Consider the following 12,869-nt stretch of genomic DNA (forward strand, 5'->3'; position numbering starts at 1 on the left):
GGGGGACGGGGGAGGGGTGTGGTGGGGGGGGGGTGGGGGGTGGGTGGTGGTGAGGGGTGTGGGGTGCCACACAAAGTGTGGTCCAAAGAGTTCTCAAAGGCAGAACAGGCGAAGGTAGACTGTGCACCTCACTTGCTGCCAGGGCAGAGGAAGGCTGCAGAAAGCTGGTCCCAGTTATCGCGGCTCAACAGCTCACATAAATCTGACCGCCAACCCATCAAGATCGTGTGGACAACGATGACGCTCCGTGGTCCCCACATTAAACAAAGTTATGCACAGGCTTCTACCAGCGGTTAATGGCAGCAGACAGGAAGGTGTGTACATTTTCCTTAGAGTTTTCATGAGAAAAAGAAATCAAAGTCAATGTGTATCACCCATGTCGGAAATGGCCATGAGGTGCATGAAATATGGAAATAAAAGGAATCAATGCTTGCTTGAGGCCCTCAATTTTTGACTGGAAAGCCTTAGACCATAAGACATAGGAGCAGATATTAGGCCATTCGGCCCATCGAGTCTGCTCCGCCATTCAATCGTGGCTGATAAGTTTCTCAACCTCATTCTCCTGCCTTCTCCCTGTAACCTTTGATCCCATTACCAATCAAGTACCTATCTATCTCGGTCTTAAATACACTCAACGACCTGGCCTCCGCAGCCTTCTGTGGCAATGAATTCCATAGATTCACCACTCTCTGGCTAAAGAAGTTTCTCCTCAACTCTGTTCTAAAAGGTCTTCCCTTTACTCTGAGGCTGTGCCCTTGGGTCCTAGTCTCTCCTACTAATGGAAACATCTTCCCCACGTCCATTCTATCCAGGCCTTTCAGTATTCTGTAAGTTTCAATCAGATCCCCCCTCATCCTTCTAAAGTCCACCGAGTATAGACCCAGAGTCCTCAAACGTTCCTCATATACCTTGATTAGATCACAACCGCTGTATGAGGGGTAAGGTAGCCTAGTGTTTATGCTACTGGACTAGTATTCCCAATACTGGAGTTCAACTCCCATCATGACAGCTGGGGAACATAAATTTTATTAATTAAATATATCTGGAATAAAAAGCAAGTATTGACTAAGCCTGACCATGAAACTACTGGAAGGTTATTTTAAAAAAACCCCATCTGGTTCACTAATGCCCTTTAGAGGAGGAAATCTGCCACCCTTACCTGGTCTGGCTTATGTGTGACTTCAGGCTTACAGCTCAATTGTTAGCTAGGCCACTTCAGAAGGCAAATATATTGACAAATTGTTCCACTATTCTTGCAAAAAAAATCCTTTTGTTGGATCTGGAGACAGAAACGTGAAATCCAAAAAGTAGATAGAATAATTTATTTTATCTCTGATAAATACAATTTGCAATTTAAAAAAATCTCCATGCCTTGATCAATTTGACCAATTCTAAATAGGTAAGCAACCACCAGCCTATCAAACAACTGACTATCAACCTAACGCAACATATATTCGCACTGCGGAAACTGTGTGCTTAATTCTTGCAACGTTGAATCAAAAAGCATACGCGGCAGATCCCTGAAAAGTATACAACCCCTCCAAACAACCGTCCACCTTTAAAATGACCAATATTGTGCTTATTTTTAGGTGTAATGTCTTCCCTCCAGCGATATTGCAAGCCAAATTAACTTGGCTTTCTTCGATTGAAGGAAAAGTCTATTCCTGAACTAACCGTACAGTTTTGGTTACTTTTTTAACTGATCTGTACGTCCCACCTCCGGACGCTTCCGTGACCAAATTTGCCACAATTGCCGGTTCAGTGATAAAGCTGGAACCTTGCACACCTCCTGCTCCTGAATTAACTGACTGACCCACTACGACATTCTTCTGGATTACAGGTATCTGACCAATCATGCCTCGCGTCTCTCCTGCATCGGAATTAACTGATCTGGTCACGGCCACATTCTTCTGGACTAGAGGCATGGGTTGAAACGATGGGCCAGTAACCATGCCTGGAACTTCTCCTGTGCCTGAATGAACTGACCTAGTCACTACAACGTTTTTTTGGACAGCAGGAATTGGGGAGTACATTGGGATTGTGCCTTCCGCCTGTCCGGAATTAAATTTGGATGCTGCTGCCATTTTCCGAGCCAGCGCTGGGTCACTGTTCGAGGACATGACCTGCAACTCCTCAACGCCTGATCTGGTGCTTGCCATTGCACTTCTCTGGACTAACATTGGATCAGTTCTGCCTGGCGGCTTCTCCCTACTGGGATTAATGGTTGTGGTCACGACTATGTGTTTCTGGAAATGTGCTGGCGCTTTCTCGGCCGTACTCTGTAGCTTGACAGCCTCGGATGAAAAGGATTCTTCCTTCGCCTCATACGTCTGTTGGACCAGGCGATCGGCAGCCGCTGCCGGCTCTGGGGTCTCAGGTTCGCTGAATGCAGAGCACTGACCCTCAGCTTGGCCCCTGCAGATTTCAGCTAGGGTCCTGAACTTCGGGCCCAGGTCGTTCAAGAAGGAGTCATCGTTGACGAGGCCCTCAATGGAGCTGCAGCTACTGAGGGAGCCAACGGGCGAATTCATCCCCTCGCTGTTGAAAATCAGCAAAACGTCCGGTGCAGCGTGAGGCTCACCTCCCACAGCAGAGGTAGTCAACTTCTGAAACACAACATAGACGGGATGTAAAAACATTAAGAGTTCCTTGGGTTAAATACTTCAGCAATTCCAGTCCGCTGCTGCAAGGTGTTACATGCAAGTAAAACCAGCTTACTACCTTCCTCTGGAACAAGCCCTCGGCACGTCATAACATTCAAGGCTATGGGCCAAGTGCCAGTAAATGGGATTGGGTAGGTGGGTCAGGTGTTTCTCACGTGTCGGTGCAGACTCGATGGGCCGAAGGGCCTCTCCTGCACTGTGTGATTCTGTGAAGGTGGCAAGCTTAACGTTGCTGGTTATAACATGTTAAAGAGGAAAACAAGAAAGGAAAGACTTGCATTTATATAACGCTTTTCACGGCCAGCGGATGTCCCAAAGTGCCTTATGGTCAATAAATTACTTTTTGAAATGTAGCCACTGCTGTAATGTAGGAAATATGGCAGCCCCATTTAGGCACAGCAAGATCCTACAAACAGCAAAGTAATAATGATATTTGCTGTGATGTTGATTGAGGGGCAAACATTGGCCAGGACACCGGGGGATAACTCCCTTGCTCTTCTTCAAAATAGGGCCACCTGAGCAGGCAAGCTGGGCCTCAGAGTAATGTCTCATCTGGCACCTCCAACAGTGCAGGACTCCCTCGGCATTGCAGTAGAGTATCAGTCTTGGGTTTGTGCTCAAAAGGTCTGGAGCGGGACTAGAACCCTGAACCTTGTGACTTAAGCAAGAGAGCTGCTAACTGAGCTGGAAAAGGTGAAAGGTAGCAGTAGAATTGTAACATTGTCCTTGATTGTAAGGATTGCAATGGGGCCTGTAGTAAGGCACAGCACATACAGGAATAGGAAGGGAAATTATACTATTTTCAACAAGTATTAGAGACTAATCAGTGGAGATCAGATAGGGAGAGACAATTGATTAGGTTACTCAGAAACACAAGAACAACTGAAAGGCCAGGAGAAGATGGAGAGAATGTTTCTCTTGACTCAGCAAGTTGCTAGGGTCTGAAATGCACTGCCTGGAAGGTGGTGCAAGTGTTTTGGATGATAACTCACGAAAGGGAATTGGATAAATTCATAAAGGGAAGACACGGGGAAAGGGTAGGGGAGTGGGGCTAATTGGCGGCTCATTCAGAGAGCCAGCACAGGGACGATGGGCCGAATGTCCCCCGGCTGTTAACGGACATCATTACTGTTCGATTTACTGACCCTCTTGTTTTCACGTGGCACAAGATGTTCAGAGCTTGCTATTTTGCAATAGTAATTTGGTAACTTGTTACAATGGAACTTTGCCCTGCATACCTCATTAATGTGCTGTTAAAATGGGACTGTGGTGGCATAGTGGTATTGTCACTTGACCAGCAATGCTCTGGGGACCCAGGTTCGAATCCTAGCTGGTTCATGACTGCCCTTTAGGGAAGGAATCTGCTGTTCTCGCCTGGATGTAACAACACTTAAATGCTCAGAAATGGCCTAGCAAGCCACTCAGTTGTATCAAACTGCCAAAAAAATCTAAAAGGAATGAAATTGGACAGACCACCCAGCAATGACCTAGGCATTGGAAACGACAACAGCCCTGTTGACCCTGTAAAGTCCTCCTTACTAATATCTGGGGGCTAGTGCCAAAATTGGGAAAGCTGTCTCACAGACTAGTCAAGCAACAGGATCATACCTTACAGAACATGTCCCAGACACCACCATCTACAGGATGCACTGCAGGAACTCACCAAGCCTCCTTAGACAGCACCATCCAAACCCATGAGCACTAACATCTCGAAGGACAAGGGCAGCAGATAGATGGGAACACCACCACCTGGAAGTTCCCCTCCAAGTCACTCACCAGCCTGACTTGGAAATATATCACCGTTCTTTCACTGTCACTGTGTCAAAATCCTGGAACCCCCTTCCTAAGAGCAATGTGGGTGTACCTACACCACAAGGACTACAGTAGTTCAAGAAGGCAGCTCACCACCACCTTCTCAAGGGCAACTAGGGATGGGCAATAAATAGTGGCTGAATAAAAAATGAATGAATAAAAAAAATTATGCCTGCTTACCTGATTCAGGTATTGTTTCACATAGGTCGCACAAGAGCCTTCCAACATTCTTCCACTTGACCATGATCCTCTGCAATTGGAATTCCCATGGCTCTTGAAGTAAACATTTCCATTATCCAAAGGAATCAATCGGCTCGAATCTGCTTCAGAAGATCCATAATTAGGTTCCACCCAAATTGCCTGTTGCTTGGACCTCCCATCTGTTTGGGATAGTTTCCCCCCACAGGATGCCACGAATGCACCGGAACTGACCATTCCACCGGAACTGACCATTTTGCCGGACCCGACCATTCCGCCGGACCCGACCATTCCGCCGGACCCGACCATTCCGCCGGACCCGACCATTCCGCCGGACCCGACCATTCCGCCGGACCCGACCATTCCGCCGGACCCGACCATTCCGCCGGACCCGACCATTCCGCCGGACCCGACCATTCCGCCGGACCCGACCATTCCGCCGGACCCGACCATTCCGCCGGACCCGACCATTCCACTTCCTCCAGTAATTCTCTTCGCTTGTGCGTGCATTCCCAACTGATCCACAGGAGTAATCAATGGCACCATCTGTATTTGACAAAAATAAATTCAGTCATTGCTTACAATAGGAAGAAGTGGTCTAAGCGCCAATACTCAAAAATGTGCCGAGGTATCAAATTGCACTGAAGAACTCAGCGAATCCTGGTTCCTGGGATTGGGGGGTGGTGGGGGGGTTTGTCCTATGTTGAGAGGCTGAGTAAAGTGGACTTATATTCTCTGGAGTTTAAAAGAATGAGACGTGACCTCATTGAAACAAACAAAATCCTGAAGAGTAGACACTGAAGTATTGTTTCCGCCTGGTCAGGGAATCTAGAAGACGGGGGGCACAGTTTCAGGATAAGGGGCCGATCATTTAGGACTGAGACGAGGAGAAATTTCTTCACTCGGCGGGTTGTGAATCTTTGGGAATCTCTGTATCATTGAATATATCTAAGGCTGGGATAGACAGATTTTTGGGTCTCTCAGGGAATTAAGGGATATGGGGAGCAGGCAGGAAAATGGAGTCGAAGCCCAAGATCAGTCATGATTGTATTGAATGGGGGAGCAGGCTTGAGGGGCCCGATGGTCTATACCTGCTCCCATTTCTTATGTTCTTAAACTCAGTAAAAGAAAAGTTGCGCTTTCAGAAGGAAATACATAATCATTGTTTAACAAATATACCCTATATACACACTGCACACTACGGGCACAAACCTATTATTAATAGTTACTAAAGAACTGAAGGTGAAATTACATTAACTCATCTGGGCAACGATTTACAATGAGGCATGAAACTGTTCTTTGTAGCTGATTAAAATTGAATGGGACGATGGTATTTTTGGTACAAAGTTGTTTTCCTGAAATATTCATGTGACATGAGAAAAAAGCTTTTTCACACAACCAGTCGTTCGGGTCTGGAATTCACTGCCTGGAAATGTGGTAGAGGCAGGTTCAATGGAGGCATCCAAGAGGGCATTAGGTGATTATTTGAATAGAAACAATATGCAGGGGCAAAGGCAGGGCAATGGCACTAATTTATAATGCTTATTTAGTGAGCCTGTGCAGAGTCAATGGGCCAAATGGCCTCCTGCTGTGTCATTAAAACTCTGATTCATATTGTTGACTCTGCAAAAACACAGAAGTGTTACATTAGAGCGAACACATAAAAACAACAAGCTGTATTTACATAGTGTCTTTCATGTAATGAAACACCCCAAGGCTTCTCACAGGAGCATTAGAAAGCAAAATTTGACCTTGAGCCAAAAGGGGATGGTGACCCAGAGTTTGTTCGAACTGGTAGGTTTTTAAAAGAGCATCTGAAGGGGGAGAGAGGAGAGAAGTGGAGAGGTTTAAGGAGGAAATTCCAAAGCTTAGGGCCCAGGCAGCTGAAGGCACAGCCACCGATTAAGATGTTTACAACGCTTAAAACAGGCCAGAATTAGAGGAGCTCGGTTATCACGGTGAGCTATGGAGCTGGAAGAAATTACAGAGATATTGGGGTGGGGGGTGGGGGTGGGCAAGGTCAGTGGGGGATTTGAAGACAAGGAGACATCGCTTGAGCGTTTCCAATTTGAGCACGGGGTTGGGGGGTGGGGGGGGGGTGGTGGGTGGTGGTGGGGGAGGGTTGAATGGGACTTGGTGCAAGTTAGGAGATGGCAGGCAGAGATTTGAATGGCCTCAAGCTCACGTGGGTAGAATGTGGGAGGTCAGCCAGGAGTACGAATAAAACCTGGAGGCAACAAAGGCATAACTGAGGGTTTCAGCAGCAGACGAACTGAGACAGGGAGGAGTCAGGTGATGTTACGGAGTGGGGGTGGGGTGGCGGAGATAGGTGGACCCGGGAATGGCGGGATATGTGGTCGGAATCTCACCTGTGGGTCAAACTAACACCAGGGGTTGTAAGTGGCCCGGGTTAGTCTCAGGGAATTGCAGGGAGATGGATGGCGTCAATGGCTCAGGAGTGAAGATTGTTTTGAGGATCAAAGGCAACAGCTTCAACCTTGCCAATACTTAATTGGAGGAAAAATCCAGTACTGGGGGAGGCTTTATAAGATATGACTGACTAAAGCACAAAGTCAAGGATGAGAGTTAAAGTAACTGAGACTACAAACCGTGTCAACCTGTCCTCCACCTTCAATGCTGCTTTTTCCTAGGGTTCCTTCAACTTCATCAGGTACCATTGAAAAACCTTTACCACCAATTTGGCCACCGCATTGGCAAAGCAGCAGCAGCAAAGGAACAACTGTAAAATCACAATTTAAATAGTGAAGCAAAAATAACATTTCCATCAAATTAAACTATTATTTTACAAAAAAAAACGCAAATAAATGGCTGGCTGATGGAAACAGCAGGTTCCTTCAGTTGTTCGAAATAGGCAGAGTACAGGCCATATTCAACCAGCCTGCACTCGCCAAACACAAAACAAAATGTCTGCTGTTAATTGTGATTCTGCAATAGGCCGGCACTTGGTGAACAACCCCGAGTGTGCTAACAACCAATTTAAGATAAACAGTTGAGCTTGTACCATGGCTCATTTACGCTTGTTAGAAGTGACATGCATTCCTACTTTCTGTTTCCTGTCTGCTAACCAATTCTTGATCCATGCCAATGTATTACCCCCAATCCCATTTGCTTTAATTTTGCACACTAATCTCTCATGTGGGACTTTATCAAAAGTTTTCTGAAAATGCAAATACACCACATCCACTGGTTCTCCCTTATCTATCCTGCTAGTTACCTACTCAAAAGAACTCCAGTAGGTTTATCAAACACCTTTCATAAATCCACGTTGACTTTGTCTAATCCCGTTGATATTTTCTAAGTGCCCTGTTATCACATCCTTTAGAATAGACACTAGCATTTGCCCTACCACTGCATTTGTCCTAATGAGTGCAAAATGGCAAGCTTCAGCAACCTGTCTCCCTTTTCAGCAACATTCAAGCTCTATAATAGCAAGCGAGTGTTATTAAAAAAGGTCCTCAACAACAGCTTGCGTTTCTATGGAGCCTTTCACACAAAGCAATGTCGCAAAATGCTTCACAGGTTCATAATCAGACAATAAATAATGACAAAGGAGGAGATATTAGGAGGGAGTGACTAAAAGCTTGGTTAGAGAAGTAGGTTTTAAGAAGCAGGGAGTGGTGATAAGGTTTACGATGGGAATTCAAAGCTTAGGGCCTAGATAGTGCCAATGGAGGAAGGTGCAAGGGGCCAGAATTCAAGGGGCCCGTGGGGGGAGCAGGAGTCTCAGAAGGTTGCAGGGCTGCAGAAGGTTACACAGATAGGGATGGATGAGACCACAAGGGGGTTTGAAGCACAGCTGTACTGGGAGCCAATGTGGATCAGTCACTAAGATTGCTTCCTTGCATGTATGTAACATCCCTCTTTGAAAACGCTATTGGCCACGAGTCCTAATATTTCCTCCTTGGGCTCGGGATCAATGTTTGTCTGTCCGTGATCCTGGGACTTTTTGTTACATTAAAGGGGGCGAGGTAAACGCAAGTTGTTGCTGAATCCCAAGCACAGGGTCAAATAGAGTATCAAGATTGTGAACAGTTTGACTCAATCCGAGACTGGGGGGTTGGTGGATGAGGGGATAGAATCGGTGACGAGGGTAGAGAGAGAGTTTTGCGGCTGGGATTGATGGTTGGCTTCCCAATGTTTAACCAGAGGAAGTTGCAGCTTATCTGGGGCAAGGGGGCTGATATCAATCGGGGCAGTGGAGGGGCTATGTTGATGTGGCAGAGTTCTGTGGTCACCACATGGAACCTGTTGCCATACTGTCGGAAGATGTTGCCAGTCGTGTTGTTTTATAATGATACAAAGGCACCAATCACTGGTGAGGGATTGTCTAAAGATGTTTTCATTTATTTAGACTAGGCAAATAAGAATGAAGGCATCAGCAGTGGAGCTGTGTGTGCTGTGTTCTGATCACAGGCCAAAGTGAAACTGAGATTGGATCACATGATACACTTCCCTTCTAGTGATTTTTAAACATTCTTTCATGGGCCAGCATTTGTTGCCCATCTCTAATTGACCTTGAACTGACCTTGTGAGGTCACTTCAGAGGGTAGTTAAGAGTCAACCACGTTGCTGTGGGTCTGGAGTCACGTGTAGGCCAGACCAGGTAAGGATGGCAGATTTTCTTCCCTAAAGGACATTAGTGAACCAGATGGGTTTTTACGACAATCGACAATAGTTTCCTGGTCACCTTTACTGAGACTAGCTTTATATTCCAGATCTTATTAACTGAATTTAAATTCCACCAGCTGCTGTGGTGGGATTTGAATCCATGTCATCAGAACATTAGCCTAGACCTCTGGGTTACTAGTCCAGTGACATTACCACTATGCTACCATTTACACCACTGCATGCTGCTTAAAGGCATTTTATAACAGCACCAAGAGACAGCGTGTAGATGAGGAAGAGGAGTGGGAATGAGGATTGATCTTTGGAAAATTCCTGAGGTTACAGGCAGAGGGTGTGAAGAGAATCCATTGCTGGAAATCATTTTGGCCATAACTGGTTAGATATGAACGAGGGCTCAACAATGGAGCAGAGATGACACAGATTGAAGGTAACTGGCGGGGTGGGGGGGGGGGTGCATAAAAGAGGGGAGATGAGAATCTGTTTAACATATTGAGCTGCAACAGTCTGGATGGGTGGGGGAAACAGATTCAATCGTATACTTCAAGGAGGTAAATGGTTAAATACTTGAAACAGAGAAAAAAAACTTGCAGGGCTCTGGGGAAAGAATAGGGGGAAGTGGGACAAATTGGAAAGATGTTTCAAAAAGCTGGCACAGTTGTGGTGGATCGAATGGCCTCCTTCCAAGCTGTGCGATTCTACACACCAGGCAAGGGAGCAGTTTTGAAACTCCTGTGCAAGAGGGGACAAATTAACCTAATCTTACTCGCCATCAGGTAGCAATCACAAGCTGAATAACAGTGAATGATGCCTTTTGAAATCTTGAGCCTTGGTGTTAGGGCCGTTGACCATAAAGCAATGGTGTCAGCCATTTTAAACTTACGTAATAGCAGCAGCAACGCCAGAATCATGAGACCAATCGCAGCACCACCGAGGAACGCGTTTGTTGACTGAAATAATTTCTCTGCAGAACACATGGTGGTGTCATGGCAATCAGTGACTTGAATGTTAAGGTTGACAAGGTGTCCATTGCCACCGTTGTCTCTGACAGATATTGGTACATTGAACATCCCGGGCCATAAATCAATTAATGGAATCAGCTCCATGCTAGTTGCTTTAAAAAAAAAGGATTGAAAATGTTAATCATTGTATTCCTCGCAAGAGCATCTAATAAACATGACCACTTTTGCTAAGATTGAAAGCTACCATCATCAAGATTCATTTCCAGATTCATGGTTAGTGAGCAACTTGGGAGGGTGGGTGATAGGTGTGAAATATAACCATGCTTATAGACAAGAAAGGTTTAAAAATTAACTTTAATCCTTATCTACATGGATGCAAACTTGTGACAGGGATAATAACTTGAGTCAATCACTTCCACTTAACTGATGAAGTCATTTAAAAAATAATTCATTCATTGGATGTGGGCTTCGCTGGCTGGACCAGCATTTATTGCCCATTTCTAATTGCCCTTGAGAAGGTGGGGGTGAGCTGCCTTCTTGAACCGCTGCAGTCCATGTGGTGTAGGTACGCCCACAGTGCTGACAGGGAGGGAGTCCCAGGATTTTGACCCAGCGACAGTGAAAGAACGGCTGATATATTTCCAAGTCAAGATGGCGAGTGGCTTGGAGGGGGACTTCCAGTTGGTGGTGTTCCCATCTATCTGCTGACTTTGTCCTTCTAGATGGTAGTGGCCCTTGCAATCATTAATAGCACCTAAAGTAAAGGTGTTATGCCCAATGTTGGAACTGAATGGACACCAATTCAACTTACACCTAAAAAAAATAGCCAATTTCCTGTCATTCAAATCATGTTTTTTTTCTATTCATCGTTAAAACTAGCTTGAACGAACTTGACATGAAAAGACTGGCATACCCGGGCAATTTTAATTTAATTGCTTGGGAATTAAAGATTTTCATTTCTGAAGAATCTTTCACAAGCACCTTACAGCAACCGTTAATACTTTTGAAGTGTAGTCGTTCTCTTAGTGTGGGAAACGCAGCAACTTGTGCACAGCAAGCTCCCACAAACATCGACGTGATAATAACGAGATGATTTGTTTTAGTGGTGCTGGCTGAGGGATAAATATTGGCTAGGGCATGGGAGAAAAAGCTCGCCTGCTCTTTTTTTGAAATAGTCTCAGGAGGTCCACCTGACAGCACAGGCTGGACCTCACTTTAATGACTCATCTGAGAGACGGTATCTCTGGCAGTGCAGCGCTCCCTCAGCATTACACTGAAGCGTCAGCCGAGATTTTGAGCTCAGGTCCCACAGTGGGACTTTGATAGTTATCTGAATTTAAAAAAATTTGCAGTGCTGCGAGGAAAAGGCAGTGGAGTGAGATTAGGTGAGCAGCTCTTGCAGACATCCGGTCTCGACACGGTGGGCTGAATGGCCTTCTTCTGTGCTGTTACCGTCCAAAGAGCCTCACGAGCCTCCTCCCACCCTATTGACCTACCCATCCTTCCTCATGCACAAGAATGATGCAGTCACAATCCCAAAGTTAAACCATGTACATTCACCTAATTTTTTTTTTGAAACAGGAAGTCCACCAAATTATGAGCAAGATTCAAAAGAGTTCTCTAATTAAAAAAGATTGTTCTCCATAAACTAAGGTCACTACCCCTTAGGCCATTTCAGGGGTCATTTAAGAGTCTTACCATCAGTACGTCCTAATTTCCACTTCTTATTTGAGTTTATATTAAAACTGAAAGGGGCTCCATAAGGATAACCATCTGGATCAGAAGCAGTGAGGTTCAAGGATTTTGTGTTGCTGCACATACATGGGTGTGAATTTTCAAAGTTTGGCAAATTATCATTGGCATCTTCCACTCTAATCACAATGGTTCCAGTGGAAGTTGAGGCCTGGCCATCTGCAAAAGGGAAGGCAAAGGAGAGTAAACTATGTTCAGGTCGAGAATACAGTAACAGATGCAGTTCAACAATTAAAGGCTGATCATGAAACACTCGCCAACAAGACGTATAGAATAACGTTAACTCTTAAAGAATTGCAAACGTGATGGCTAAAATATAGACTCAGTTTGGTTCTTAAAAACAATGTGAACGTTGAATAACTTACAACACAAAATATGGACAAAAGGCTTCAAGGCAACTCTTACATGTAACTTGCCATGTTGGGGATTTCATCTCATTTCTTTAATCATATAAGAAAGAGAATTAACCCTGAATGCCTGAATGGTGACAGCACTGTTGGTTTCTACTCAATTCTGAAACAGAATTCATCACCTTTATTCTTTCATGGGATGTGGGCGTCGCTGGCAAGGCCAGCATATGTTGCCCATCCCTAATTGCCCTTGAGCTGAGTGGCTTTGCTCGGCCATTTCAGGGGTCATTTAAGAGTCAACCACATTGCTGTGGGTCTGGAGTCACATGTAGGCCAGACCAGGTAAGGGTGGCAGGTTTCCCTCCCTAAAGGGCAATAGTGAACCAGATGGGCTTTTATGACAATTGATGATAGTTGTCATGGTCACCATCACTGAGACTAGCTTTACATTCCAGATTTATTAATTGAATTTAAGTTCCACCAGCTGC

The 12,869-nt window shown here is 45.3% G+C and overlaps 1 protein-coding gene across 2 annotated transcripts in view; it reads right to left on the reverse strand.

The window, feature by feature from the left end:
- Window positions 1-784: 784 nt before the first annotated feature.
- The window catches only part of LOC121279169 (desmoglein-2-like), a 73,680-nt gene continuing 61,595 nt past the window's right edge, over window positions 785-12,869 (reverse strand). The window contains exons 12-16 of one of the 2 annotated variants that reach the window (XM_041190163.1): window positions 11,978-12,190; window positions 10,201-10,431; window positions 7,283-7,413; window positions 4,656-5,219; window positions 785-2,603 (exon numbers count right to left, since the gene is read on the reverse strand). In XM_041190163.1, coding sequence (XP_041046097.1) covers window positions 1,659-2,603; window positions 4,656-5,219; window positions 7,283-7,413; window positions 10,201-10,431; window positions 11,978-12,190 — 2,084 coding nt within the window. In that variant the 3' untranslated portion in view covers window positions 785-1,658. Of the gene's footprint in view, window positions 2,607-4,655; window positions 5,220-7,282; window positions 7,414-10,200; window positions 10,432-11,977; window positions 12,191-12,869 lie in introns of both variants that reach the window. The other variant, XM_041190162.1, reaches the window with a different exon arrangement.

The sequence above is a fragment of the Carcharodon carcharias genome, chromosome 6, assembly GCF_017639515.1.
Source record: "Carcharodon carcharias isolate sCarCar2 chromosome 6, sCarCar2.pri, whole genome shotgun sequence".
Lineage (NCBI taxonomy): Eukaryota > Metazoa > Chordata > Chondrichthyes > Lamniformes > Lamnidae > Carcharodon > Carcharodon carcharias.